We start from the raw sequence: 13,175 nt of genomic DNA, 5'->3' as shown, positions 1-13,175 counted from the left end.
GTCTAAAGTAATGGTGTTTTGCTTTAATGTCCCTTCAAGGAAGTACGAGGGTAATTTGCCGCAGAGCCAATATCCCGCAATCAAAGCTGTGAGGCTGCAGGCAGCTGCGTCTTGGACAAAACCACGAACGTCGCCCGGCCAACATGTTCTGTGCTACCGCGGGCTTTGTTAGGATAATGTCGAAAAGAAGTGCCTGACTTGCGATCTCGCAGGCAAGCTCATGACGTCAACCGGCGGATCCAAATGGCGTAACACTCACGCAGGGCATCCAGGTGATGCTGTGGGCCGTGGTCATCGGTTTCAGCGCGGCTTGCGTGCTTTACCGTTTCGAGTGGACACGCGGCACGAGGCACAGCGAGCTGGCAAAGGTGTTGCTGGCCTTTTGGGATCGAACACTCTGGGCTTTAATCCTGGCGGTATTCACCTTCCTCCTAGCTACCGGAAGAGGAGGTGAGTGGCACTTTATGCAGTTACGTATGAGGCTACAGCAAAAAGAAAGGGTGCAGAAAAGCACCAACACATTGAAGACTCAAGAAGGAGAGATTAAGAAAAACGTCTTCCCTCATTACACCTTACCGATATTGCATGGCGAATTTGCGACTCAGAATCCGTATTTCACAGGACATATAGAGCAGGGCTCCATATTCACAAAACATTCTAGCGCAAAAATTTTTCCCACGAAAAGAGTTCAGCCAATCGCTTTGCCGCACATATTATTAGGAATGCGGCCGGTCAATTGCAAACAAAATTTAAGAACGAAATGAATTGCCGGCTCGGCTCCTGGTGATGATGATGCCGCTTATGATGACGATGACGATGATTTATTGGCATCCCCTTCGAAACGGGGCGGCGACAAATAGTCACCTAGCCTGCTTGAGGTAATCAATTAATCTATAAATATTTATCAGTCTAGAATTTTGTCTATCCCTTCTTAATCTTTTATCTCTTCCTTAAAATATTTATGTCTACCTCGTATATAGAGACGTATGCCTGTAACGGATCCGGTACTATCAATTTCTTCCCTGTTTGTTTTCCGTAAATTTTCTAAACGTTTCTTGCTGATCTCGACTGCTGACCGGTTAATGATTTCAGGCGCCCTCCGACGGCTAGGTGCGCTCCTTGCAGTTTTGATGAGTTGACAAAATCTGTCTGTCATCGAGTGCTTCTATCGGTTACCGTGATTACAATGCAAAATAGTTTGTACGTTACCTTATATGCGTTCAGTTTCATCTGTTCGCCTAGTAATACCTACCTAGTAATAATACATACCTAGTAATACCTTCGGAACTACAATCTTAGCCCACCGCTGCGCGGCGATGCCTTCTGTCTCACTAGTTGCGCTGCGCACGATTTGCCAGGTCATCAGCTGTGATTAGAAATATACCTACACATAAAAATGGCCCGTGAACGACATCGCTCCAAAGACGCAGGAGTGTTGACACTGATGTTCCAGCAGGGCGCACTGCATAGCTGAGAACTGTGCCGTTAACGCCTTCCTTGGCAGACCCAAAGAAATCTATCAGTTTGATCGACAGCTTTCCGACACCTTGTTAAGCATTCCCTTTGGAATTCTTCCACTAGGAACGCCATGCACCGTATGAAATGGCGACAGTATTTTAACTCTTTGTTAGACTAAACACCTTTCTGCAGACTGGGGAGTCTGTAAAATATTAAAGATTCACCTGGAGGTATCGTCGAAACTAGCCCCAGTGGTCGTGGCACTTCATCAATTAGATACCATAAAACTTGAGCTTTGGTCCACTCGGCAGCACAATTTTTCAATGAAAGTAGCAGTGACGACACAGAAGCTGCTGTGGCGCTGTCTAATTTTCCGATCCAACGTCTTAAGCTGGGTTAACGATGTCTGAAACATCGCTAGATGCTCATGAGTGCGTGTTATCTTCATAATTGTGTTCCACTAATATCAAGCGCAACTTTATTTGTCGCACCGTGGGATGTTTTTATCCATCAACGTTTCGATAGCACATGTACAAATGATTACGAGCAATCCTTCCCGTCGTGTGGGCGTTTCACTCACACAAGAGCATGCAGTTGATTTCAGACCGACCTTCAACCGCAGCTTAACTAGCAGTCTAATCTCTTAGTTTTTCTTGTCTGCCTGTGCAAATGTCATCTTTGATTACATTAGAATATTCTGCAGCACTGCACATTGTTATGCAGTACTGTACAGGTACTCTAGAAACCATGTGGATGCTCCAGTGCCTGTTAACGAGCGCTAGACCGGCTGGCTTAGGCTTACGCAGAAAACCTGATCGAAGACAATAAATAAGTACAGGAAGCCTTGACACGCCTCAATCTCACAATCATCGCTCAGCAAGCGCAAAGGATGCGGTAAAAAATGGAAACAGGTGCCTGCTGGGATAAGTAAAAACAAATACTCTCTGCGCAAGAGGCACTTGCCCGCTCCCATATATTGCGGAGCCACAGGTTTCCCGCATAACATGGCCATCACCATGGATAGCATTCACACTAACAAATCTGCATAAGATTTTTTTTACGCGCTCTAACTTACAGAAATTGGGAACTAGGTTCCAGGCGCACATTTTTTAATATTTCAGTTTTTTTTGGACATATTTTCGCTTTACTTTCATTCAAAACACCAGCGAGTTCGGTAGACACTATGTATCATTCTCTATATAAAACGTTAATACATAAAAGCATCGAAAGTCAGCAAGTTTCTAGCTGTAAGGAAAGAGTTAAGCATGCCACGAGAAGGTCCCAATGTGCCAGTACAATTCTGAACGATACTGTCTCGCAGAGAGGGCCTACCTCACAAGGCCGTTTGTAAGCTCGAGCACTGCGTAAGAACGTGCGCCGATGGCCAGTGTAAAAGGAAAAACAGAAAGCTAGCTAAAGGCTCTGTCAGTTCGGCATTTGAAGTACGTTAGGCGTTCTTATAAGTATTGCGCGGAAGCGCACTATTATGATTGACAGACCGCGTTCCACGTGACCGTGAAACGCGGTCGGGTCTACCATGGCAGCTACGCTGTCCGGCTGCGGCAGTTCGTGTCCCATGCTGCCTTAGTAGCACACCTTTGCACGCTGTGAGTCCATCTAGGCATTCACATCACTTGTAGCCTAACTTTGGCACTGCGCGAAAAAAGAAATCTCATTGTTGCATGCTGGCCACTACAGTGTACAAATTTCGGTGATTTTTCTATGAAGTCTGGTGCTCTCGAGAAGTTTTTGCGCATATTTTCAGCTTGAGTAGACAACTGAAGCTTTCTAGAGCTGTGTTAGAAGGTGCCACGAACCACCGTTTCTTTTTTTTTTCGAACTTGACTTCAAAGATAGTGTCATGTTGTTCTGGAAGGTAAGTCGCGCACCTCCCCTCAGTTTTACTTATAGGTCTCGTGGTGTTGCGATATAGTACATAAAATTGTCGACGCGGGATATAAGAAGCCTTCGCAGGCAAGACCTGTAAACAACGGGGCTGAGTGAAGCCAATTTCTTTCTGCGGAACGCACGTCTAAATTGTACACAAGTGGACACCGTGCATGACAACAACACGTGCGTGGGAGCATTTCCCATGCAGTGCAGTCCTCGTTACTCTCACTTTCAACTTGATTGTTTTTTATATTTGCCTCTTATTTTGATGTACTAACGCTTTTTTCGTTATACTATCCAGCGAGCTAATAGGAAGGAACAATTGAATACGTTACCAGCAGTTCCTGCCGAAGCAGAAATGAAGACCACTTGTCATGTTTTGTTGCGGCCGCAAGCGTTATGACAATGTGAATAATTTTTAAAGTACGAAATAACGTGAAGAACAAATATGTAAAAGGTTGTTTGGAAATGCAAAGCGACATAGAATACGTTATATGCAAGGCGTCTTGGGCGCAGCCAGGGGGGGGGGGGGGGGGGAGGGAGACACTGGGTCCGTCCTCCTCCCCTCTCCTCTCCATCCCTACCCACAAATTTCTGCATATCAGGAAGGTTGCACAAGCGACATGCGACAATGCGCGCCTTGCCAGACACCCGGTCAAGTGCGTACACACCCACCTAAAAAATAAAATTCTTCGCTACTACAACTCTGCAAGGTATACTTGCACGTTACCGACAAAGGTGACCGTTTTTTTTTTTGTGTGTGTGTGTATTCCATAACGAAAAATAACGTGCGTTGCATCCAAACCTCGCTATTCACGCTTGCGTTTGTTAATTTGGTGGTAAAAATGCGCCAGTAGGAGCAAAAGAAAACAGTCGGCACCTACACTGACTGGAACTGGAGCGCATGTTGTCCACTGTAGAGGACATCCTGTATCCTGTAAAAAAAAAAAAAAAAAAAAAAAAAAAAGAAACAGGAGAAAAAAAAAAAACATTTGAAAGCACACGAAACATTCTTCTCGGCTTTTCCTGGACACATATCGAGAGAAAATAAAAGCAATTACAGTTTGCATGTGCGATATTTTTCATGTAAAAAAGGGATATTATTAACATTGCCAACTGCATGCTCGGCTACTTACGCAGTAAATTTTACAAAACGCAATCTTCTCCTAAATTAATGCTCTATAAAACACTAGTTCAGTCTCAACTGAAATTTTCGTCAGCAGTTTAGGATCCCATTAACGAAAATTTAATTACATCTCTAAAGCCAGTGCAATGTAATTAGGTTTCTTTAGCTACTATAGCCAAACCGCTAGTATAACGTTCATGAAAGCTAGCCTCATCCTTCCTTCTCTAGCAAAAAGCCGTGAAGTGGCACGACTGTGTTTATTTCAAAAACTATACCATAATTGATCACACTACTCTTCATGATGTTCTAATTACTCGTCCACCATACGCGTCACATCGCATCGATCATCAGTACGAAGTCTGAACTGAACCATGCAACACTAAGTTTTCTTCAGACATGCACGGAACGGAACAACCATCCTGCAGAAATTGTGGTCATCTCTAACCATAAACATTTTCGCGAAGCCTCAGCTACCATTGTATAAATGCGATCAAATTGTTGTGTAATAACGAGACTCACTCTATTCTGTTCATACTGGGTGGTCATTGTTAAGCTATCCAGAATATTTAAAAAAATGCCTGAGGCAGATAGCATAATTCCTGTCCTTGAGCTGGATCACTTGAAGAGGCGGATCACGATAATTCAAAACGCAGTATGATTAATTACCAAAATTTCACTAATTTCCCTCTTAATTATTTACTTTGTGGTACGTATTGCAATATACGAAATCTAGCCGGTGAGATTGCAAGCCGTATCCACTTGAAATAAATATTCAGGATGACACCAGTTTCGAGACATTATTTCCCAAATGGGGAACTAAATACATGGACGTTCCGATTGCTTTTGGACTTCAATGCACAAAACTATGTTTTCATAAGGAAGTGTAACCACAGTGCATTTTTACGACGAGTTTGATGGCGCATATCTCCAAACTGGCGTCCATCTGGAAATTTATTTCAATTGGATACGCTTTGCAATCTCACCGGCTACAATTCGTAAGTTGCAATATGTTCTGTGAAGAAATTAATTAGGTAGGTAATTAGTGTTTTTCTGTTAGTTGAGTATGTGTTTCGATTTCTCGTTCGAGTACTCTCCGTCTCTCTTAATAATCCAGCTTCAGGACCATAATCAAGTTATCTGCAACAGACGATTAAAAAAAAATTGGAGAACTTAAATATGATAACCCGGAACATATCATGAAGTCTTGTACTTCCACTCTTCTCTATTACGGCACATTTCCCTAAGGGTACCTAAATAAATGTGCTGTTGTTTGGCCTGGCGTCGGTCTCCGGGAGCGTCAGGTGGCCATTGGGCTCTGGAGCCACAACCCTAAACCCACATTTTGACACGCTACGAGGGGCAAGCTGCTGGTTCTTTTCTAGGATATAGACGTGTTTTATTCGCTTTCCCGCTTTTTTTTTTTTTTCTTCCATTTGCGATGTGCTACACCTTTTTAATGCAGACTAATTTTCTTGTTCGGCTGTGGATACCGCTTTTCCTTGTGCTGCGATAATTTTGCATCACTGTGCCGTCTTTGGTGTTCGTTCCCTCCCCCCCACCCCCCCTCTCGTCTATGGAAACCAGTCTTTCGACGCGGAAGGCTGCTCGAAGGATGTCGGTGAATGACGCAGCGCTGAACCCCCAGCAAATATCAGGGAGCAACACACGATGATTTCTCGGAGCCTTCTTTGCAGATTGCTGCGCCTGTGCGACACTTTCGTGACACGGTTTTGTTAGTCATGAGCTCACTAGAATCATCTTCTCTAAGTGCAGTTGTGAACGTTTCTTAAATGATGATAGACACTACGGTGTTAGCAACTCTGGCGCACGAAAGAAGTTGGCATGCTACGTACTGACCTGCCGGAAACGGCCGGGAGACGCGCCACTCCAGAACCAGCCAAGAGAGAGAGAGAACAAAAGCGCACTTGCTTATAAAGCACAGCATCACAAAACAAGGTCACCCTTAGCTAGGTCATACAGATACGCAGAATTAATTTTTTAAAAATCAACACTACGCGCAAGCTGCCACTTCCGTTTGGGGCCAGCGGTGTCGTCCATCCGCGGGCCGCTGCATATAGGAACTGGAGTCACAGAGCTTTTCGTCTCACAGACGCGTATTTAATTGCTTGGCTGCCTTCGCTAGCAACCTGTCAGCCGTCATGATTGGCCACACTTGTTTCTACAAAACCTTTTATCACATGAACGGTTCTGTGAATATACGGGCACGTTGTCTCAACATAAATTGAAGTGTTTATTAACAGAGAAAGAAAGACGACCAAGGAGACTTTTTTGGTGTTCTAAATACGATCTTTCACATTCACCGCATGTACCTCGATTATGTTGTTCCCCAGAAAACAATATGCGCTGCCAGCGCAAATTCGCATGACGGACTTTTACGAAGTAAAAACACTCCACTGGCCCACTTAATTGGTCAAATCAGCCTGCACTGGTGTATAATATGCGCGAAAACGTGGTGTAAAGTCAGTGCGCAGGAAAGCGTGGAGTAGTGCGAGAGAAAGCCGTAATGAATTTCAACAAATATACCCTGACCGAAGGAAATAAGCTGTACTGTCGGAAATTTTCCAAGAAAGGTGCATTTTAATAAAGTGTTTACAGAAACTATGACCAACATCCTTTAAATTCTTCATGTGCTTTCTTTTACAGCGAAGTTGTATATGGCTAGCCGATACGTCCGTCCGTTCGTCTGTCGCTCGCCTGTACGCCGAAAACTCCTCCTGCGCAACGTCATGCGCATGCGCGAAAGAAAAAAGAGAGAAAGAGAAGCACGCGATTAGCCAACATCACCTAGAGAGCACAAGGCCTGTTTATGCCGATCCATGACGTAACGCTGCCTGGCACGAAATTTCCATTGACAAGGCCGGCGTGACGACAGCGGTGAGGTCAAAATTACTGTTGCCTACTCGGGAGCCTTCCCATTAGATTCTATGGCAGTCCGATCTGGTTACGTGGCGTCATTGATCGGAGTGAAAAGGCCTTGTGCTATCTAGGTGGTGTTGGATTAGCTGCGCCAGTAATGACATCGTTGCTCTCAGTCGCAGACGAGCGCACGCGCAGCAGTTTCTCTCCGGCTCCGAAATGGGCAGGCCACGCGTCTTACGTACTTAGGAGCAGGTCGCTTTCGATCAGCAACGCCGCGAGCAGAACAGGGAACGAGCTCGTCCACGCCGTGCTGATGCTGCAGCCCGGGCACAAGAACAGGCTCGTGCAGCCGAGCGCAAGCAGCAACTGCATACCGATGATCCAGCAGCCTACCAAGCCATCGTTTAAGGAAACGTCTTGATTACCCAGTGATAAGCAGCGGGGCCGCACGTTTACGCTTCGCTGGTTAACCATCTGAGCGGATTGCTTGAGCGATGATTTTTTAAAACACGCACTCTGTTTCATCAAATTTTCATTACGATCACACTTTACGCCAAATTAGTCTTGTTTGAAACATCTGAATGGGTGTTATTTGCAGCTAGAGACGTTTTGAATCGATATTCCAACATTAACTCGAGGTGTTTATGTTTGACCCTCTAGATGTCGTTCAACGTCTCCCGTGACCTTGAAATTCCAGATCCCGTCATATTAAATTATTCTTATTGCCATCTTTAGTTTCCTTTCCTTGTTTCACCTATATTGTGGAATTTTCATTTTTTAGTTTTGTTGTAATTGGTGTGCGAGCTTTTCATCGCGCATTTTCTTTCGCAGGAATATTACTTCTTCAGTATTTTGTAAGCATGTTTTGTTTTCCTCTCATACTCTTCTTTATTTTTCATCTGTGACGCCTAATTGCCAATCACAGCGATTGCGGATGCAAAGCTATGGCCAAGAAGGAGTGGAAAATGAAGGTTCAAGAAATACGGGCCTACATATAACAGTTTTAATAGCTCTATTGTAGATTCCCGGTAAACGAAGAAGAAATTTGATAATTCGATTCTGGAGCGCTGCATAATTTCCGCCTAACTGTGAAGCCACAGCAGAGTTCTGATGTTCTGGCGGGCTACTTGCTTCATAGTTTTGGACGTTTCTTTTAACTGCGCGAAAAAAACGAGGACACACGAAAGAAACATACACCACACCACTGCGATCGTGGTGGGGTGTATGTTTCTTTGTCTGTGTCCATTTTTTTTCGCTCAGTTAAAAGAAACGTCTAAAACCTCAGCGAAAGCGCGGGCCGATTTCGCTGCAGGAGTCGAGGGGCAAGAATGTGCGAAAGGAGGGGATTCGTTTTGTATTCTCTTCCGTACATTCTTTCTCGTACATTTCTGGTCTCGAAGAATACTTAAAGCACTTTGCTTTGTTATCCGTAGGCTCCGGTATATTTGGCATGTATAGAGGGACTCTCCTCAATATTTTGACCGACTGGGGTTCCTTAACGTGCATCTTTCACGTGACCCTCATCTCAACACGGTTGCTGCGTCCTGGAATTCAACCTACCAGCTCTTTCCCTGCAAACATACACTGGCCAGATATCGATGGTCGTATTTAGCGCCATGAACCCCAAAAAAGAGGAAGAAAAGAAACAACAGAATAAAATGACGACGAAGAAAAATTCACGCGTTAAGATCACAGGGACAAGGGATCTTCCTTTTTACTTCTATCAGTAAAATAGGCTTAGAAGAGCTATGAATTGGGCTAGTTGGTGTGTATTCATGTCTGCTTCTTATCCAGCGTTCGTTTCGTCCCCGTTGCCTCTTACAGTACATAGCGCAAAAAAAAAAAATGAATGACTTACGTACTTGAACGATTCTAACGCGCACAAATTTTTGGCTAGAAAATGAGTCCAATTTTGCATGAGCGTTGCAATCGTAACTAATTCTAGTCAACATCAAAAACGAAACTGATCCTTACTAAAAAAAGAAAAAGAAGCTCAATGCAAGGTAGCTAGCCACACTTCCATCAAGGGACGTAACTTTCTTTTTCTGCTTAATATGCGCTCGCTATTTTCTAGTTTGTTGTACGTGTGGCATTTCTAATGCATTACATGGAACTGAAGATGAATTTTTGTTGTTGGTAGACAGCGAAAAGGAGTTGTCGGACTCCGATAGTGACTAGCCGCGAAGACTGAGCTGTGTGCCATTCTGTGTGTCTTTGTATGTTCCATAAAATTGTTTCAACACCGTACGTGTCGACTGAAGTTTCGGTACTTAAAGTGCGCGGTAAAATCGGCACCAAGTTATTTTCCTTTTTCTTTCTTTTTTTTGTGGGGGAGGAGGGGGGAGGATGTTGCCGGTGCTGTAACTGCGCGTTACAATCGGGGGCGCGGTAGAATCATGCAAGGACGCCACTTATCATCATCATCATCGACAGCTGCAGAGGCTGTGGGGCGCCTTGAAAGTGCGCTGTGCAAATTGACGCGGGTCGCGCACGCTATATAGCTACCCTTCGACAAAGTGAACAAGACATAAGGCCGAAATCAAAACGCGATTCGTACGCAATACGGTGGTTCCAATGAATTGGCACCGTTGAATCTTTGTATCGAAGGTACTGCTAGCAAAGACCAATGACAAACCATTCTTGTGAACGAATTTTATCGCCTGTACGTTTTGTGCGCAATGGTTTTGTCCAGTGTTGGACCATCGCTCCCACGCTACGCGGTAAAGCATGAATGCGGCCCTTGAGGCCCGCTGAAAACAATTGAAGGCGAGCAAACGCTGAAACATTCTCCTGGTGTTTGTACAGCTTCTTCGTACTTCTGTTCCAGGCTTTGTACAAAAAACGCTGTCGGCTGCTCCACTGGCGGTGCTGAGCAGGCTCTCCTACGGCATCTACCTCGTCCACTTCCCGTTCTACTTTCTGTGGAAGAGCGCCGTGAGGGAGAAGTTGTACTTCAGCAAGTTCAATTTGGTAAGTGCCACCAGGGAGCAGCAGTGCGCCCATACGCTTTTGTTTGCTAAGGGCTGCGAGATTTGTACACGTGCCGCGACGGCCAGCTTCTGTTTCCAGCGAGTGCAAAACCATTGCACTCGTTGGTGCACAGAATAGAATGCACTGGACCGAGCGCTTACGCTAACGTACGCTTGCTCAGCCGTGCGGCTTGTTTCTCCCGTCTGGCACTGATATCGCTGACAAAGCGTCGTTGATATAAATATATGAAAGTCTGCGCAGCGTGGCATTGGCCTTACCTTCTTCGGGAATTATATTTATTGAAGACACGAGTAATTACCTGGTGTCAATTCAAAAGCAAGCAGTACACATAGTCAAGCAGTATAAATGCTTTGGTGTAAACATAAACGAAGGAAAGACTTACTCAAGCACCCAACAAGATAATCTGAAAATAAAGGGGAAGCAGAACATAGCAATAATGAAACACAGAGCACTTTGGGGCCACAATAAATATAAGCTGATGCGTGGAATCTGGAAAGGAGTAATGGTGCCAGTGCTAACGTTCGAAAATGCCATTCTATGCTTAAAATCGGATATCTTGTCGGGGTTGGAAGTTAAACAAAGATTGGTAGGCTGGTTGGCTTTGGGAGCCCACAGTAAAACCACAGATGAAGCAGTGCAGGTTGACATGGGTTGGGCCGCTTTAGAAGTCAGAGAAGCACAGATGAAAACTATCTTTGAAGAAAGACTCCGGAACATGTGTCAAAATGAATGGGCAGCTAAAGTGCACAAGTATCTGTAGCTGAAAATCGTGGACACACAATGGAGGAAGAGGTCGAGAAAGTTGGCATCCAAGTACAGGGTAACGGAAAGTGTAAATGGACGAGCATGAGTCACGAGAAAGTAAGTGAGAGAAACAGAGACAGGGAATTGGATACAGCGAATGGAAACAAAAACGTCCATGCAGATTTACATGAAATGGAAGAAAGAAATAAAAGGGGAAAATCTGTACGATAGCACAAAGGGCCCTGCTATTTGAGGCTCGAGCTGGTTGCCTGAGGACAAAAACATACAGGAGCCAATATTCTCAACAAGATAAGGCATGTGCATGCTGCATAAGAAAATCCGGACACCACTCAGCACATCCTGATGGAACGCGAAGGGGTTCACCCACTGAGACCCGTAGGTAGCGTACACCTTCCAGAAGCGCTTAGACTTAAAGTGAACGGAAGAATGAACCGGTCAGCACTCGAGGCAAGCAAGCGAGTATTGGTGCAGACACAGGTGTAGCAGCTCCACCCCTTCATTGCCGCAGAGAGTTGTGCGCGAGTATAGGAAGAACAAAAACGGACTGACGAATGGGCGGATGGACGCAGCAAACGCTGTTTCGTGTTTGTCGCAGTAAACTGTCCATGCCTTTGGCGTTGTAGCCAACAGCAGACATCCAATTAGAATATTCTCTTGTCGATTGTACACTGCAACTGTCTGTATATCCGCCGCGGTAGCTCAGTGGCTATGCCATTTTGTTCCTTAGCACGAGGTTGCGGGCTCAAATCCCCACCGCGGTGGCTGCAATTCAATGGGAGATGAATGCAAAAACACTCGTGTACTTAGGTTGAAGTGCATCTTAAATAATCACACGTTGCAAAGAATAGTTCGGAGCCCTACACGACGGCGTCTTCCTTAGCCCCAGTTTGCTCTAGGACGTTAACACCTTCGAATAAACGAATCTACAATTGACTGTGAACTCTCTTACTACGATCAGAGCAAATGCGCATGTCATTTTTATTTACTTGTCGTATTCATAGGATTACTTCTCGTGCAGTCCCTACTACATAAATCGCCGTTACTTCGAGGCTTTCACTGCCAGCGCTCATTTTCCTCCACTTCCCCGCAGTTCTCCGAGAGTGTGTCTGTGTTTGTCTGGAGCTGCATGCTCGCGCTGGTTGTGTTCCTGGCCTGCGAGGCTCCCGTTGGTCGCCTGGACAAGATGGTGTGGGGCAAGTCCACGCAGAAAAAGAAAGGAGAGCAAATCAACGGACGACACGACCTGGAGCTCCCCACACGTCACGGTGAAGCGCCGCAAGACACGCATCAGCAGTAATAAATAAAAAGAAATAACGCCCACCTTATGCACAGTGTGCATACATTGTCTTCGTGGCGATCACTTCGGAAGCGCGTTGTTTCCACTCACTGCACTATGAAGTATGGCACAGAGCTTCGTCTGGCGCAGTGACTCAGCACATCCTTCTGCCGAGCCCGAGGTCCCGGACTCAGCCTGCAACCACGGTGGTCGCATTCTGCATGATAGCGCTGACATGAGGACTATCGTGTATTTCAGAGCTGAGCGCGCGTCAAAGAGCTCCAAGTGGTCGAAATAAAAAAACATGCTGTTAGAATAGTGGGCACAGTGTTCATTAAACATTACAACTGTTCTCCTTCCTCTTCGTCTTCTTCGCTTTTTTCATTTATTTTTGAGAATCTTAAAAAAACATTGCCTCTGGTTTACGGCGAGCAGTTGGCTAAGTGGACCGTGGCAGCCTTACAGCTCAAGCAGTAAGGCGGAACCTGTCTGCAAAAACACTAAGGCCCAATCAATGAAACGTTCCTTTTCTTCGAGCGCTTCCTAACCTTACGTGAGGCCTCCTTACAGCGAAGGACCGGTGGAGGAAGCAAGCGTACTCTGAAAGCTCCCTTCACCCGTCCTCACGTAAGGAGCGGTTGCCGCATGCCTGGGTTCGAGATTATCTCTTAAAATCTTTACGCGAACACCATTATTCCATAAAAAAAAATGTTGTATCGTCGCACAATCTTGAAATTGAAGAGCTAATATAGAGAAGCGTGGACGCTTTCTTCTAGTTCTGTTTACTAA

At 45.2% G+C, this 13,175-nt stretch overlaps 1 protein-coding gene across 1 annotated transcript; it reads left to right on the top strand.

Annotated features, from left to right (window-relative positions):
• The first annotated feature begins 238 nt into the window (after positions 1 to 238).
• LOC129381818 (uncharacterized) lies at positions 239 to 12,671 on the top strand. The gene is made up of 3 exons (XM_055065003.2): positions 239 to 450; positions 10,182 to 10,324; positions 12,201 to 12,671. Exons 1-3 carry the CDS (start codon positions 276 to 278, stop codon positions 12,405 to 12,407), a joined length of 525 nt encoding a protein of 174 aa, XP_054920978.2. The 5' UTR covers positions 239 to 275; the 3' UTR covers positions 12,408 to 12,671.
• Positions 12,672 to 13,175: the final 504 nt, after the last annotated feature.

The sequence above is a fragment of the Dermacentor andersoni genome, chromosome 1, assembly GCF_023375885.2.
Source record: "Dermacentor andersoni chromosome 1, qqDerAnde1_hic_scaffold, whole genome shotgun sequence".
NCBI lineage: Eukaryota > Metazoa > Arthropoda > Arachnida > Ixodida > Ixodidae > Dermacentor > Dermacentor andersoni.
Note: the sequence above shows the minus strand (reverse complement) of the source record. Positions and strands in the feature narration are given on the sequence as shown.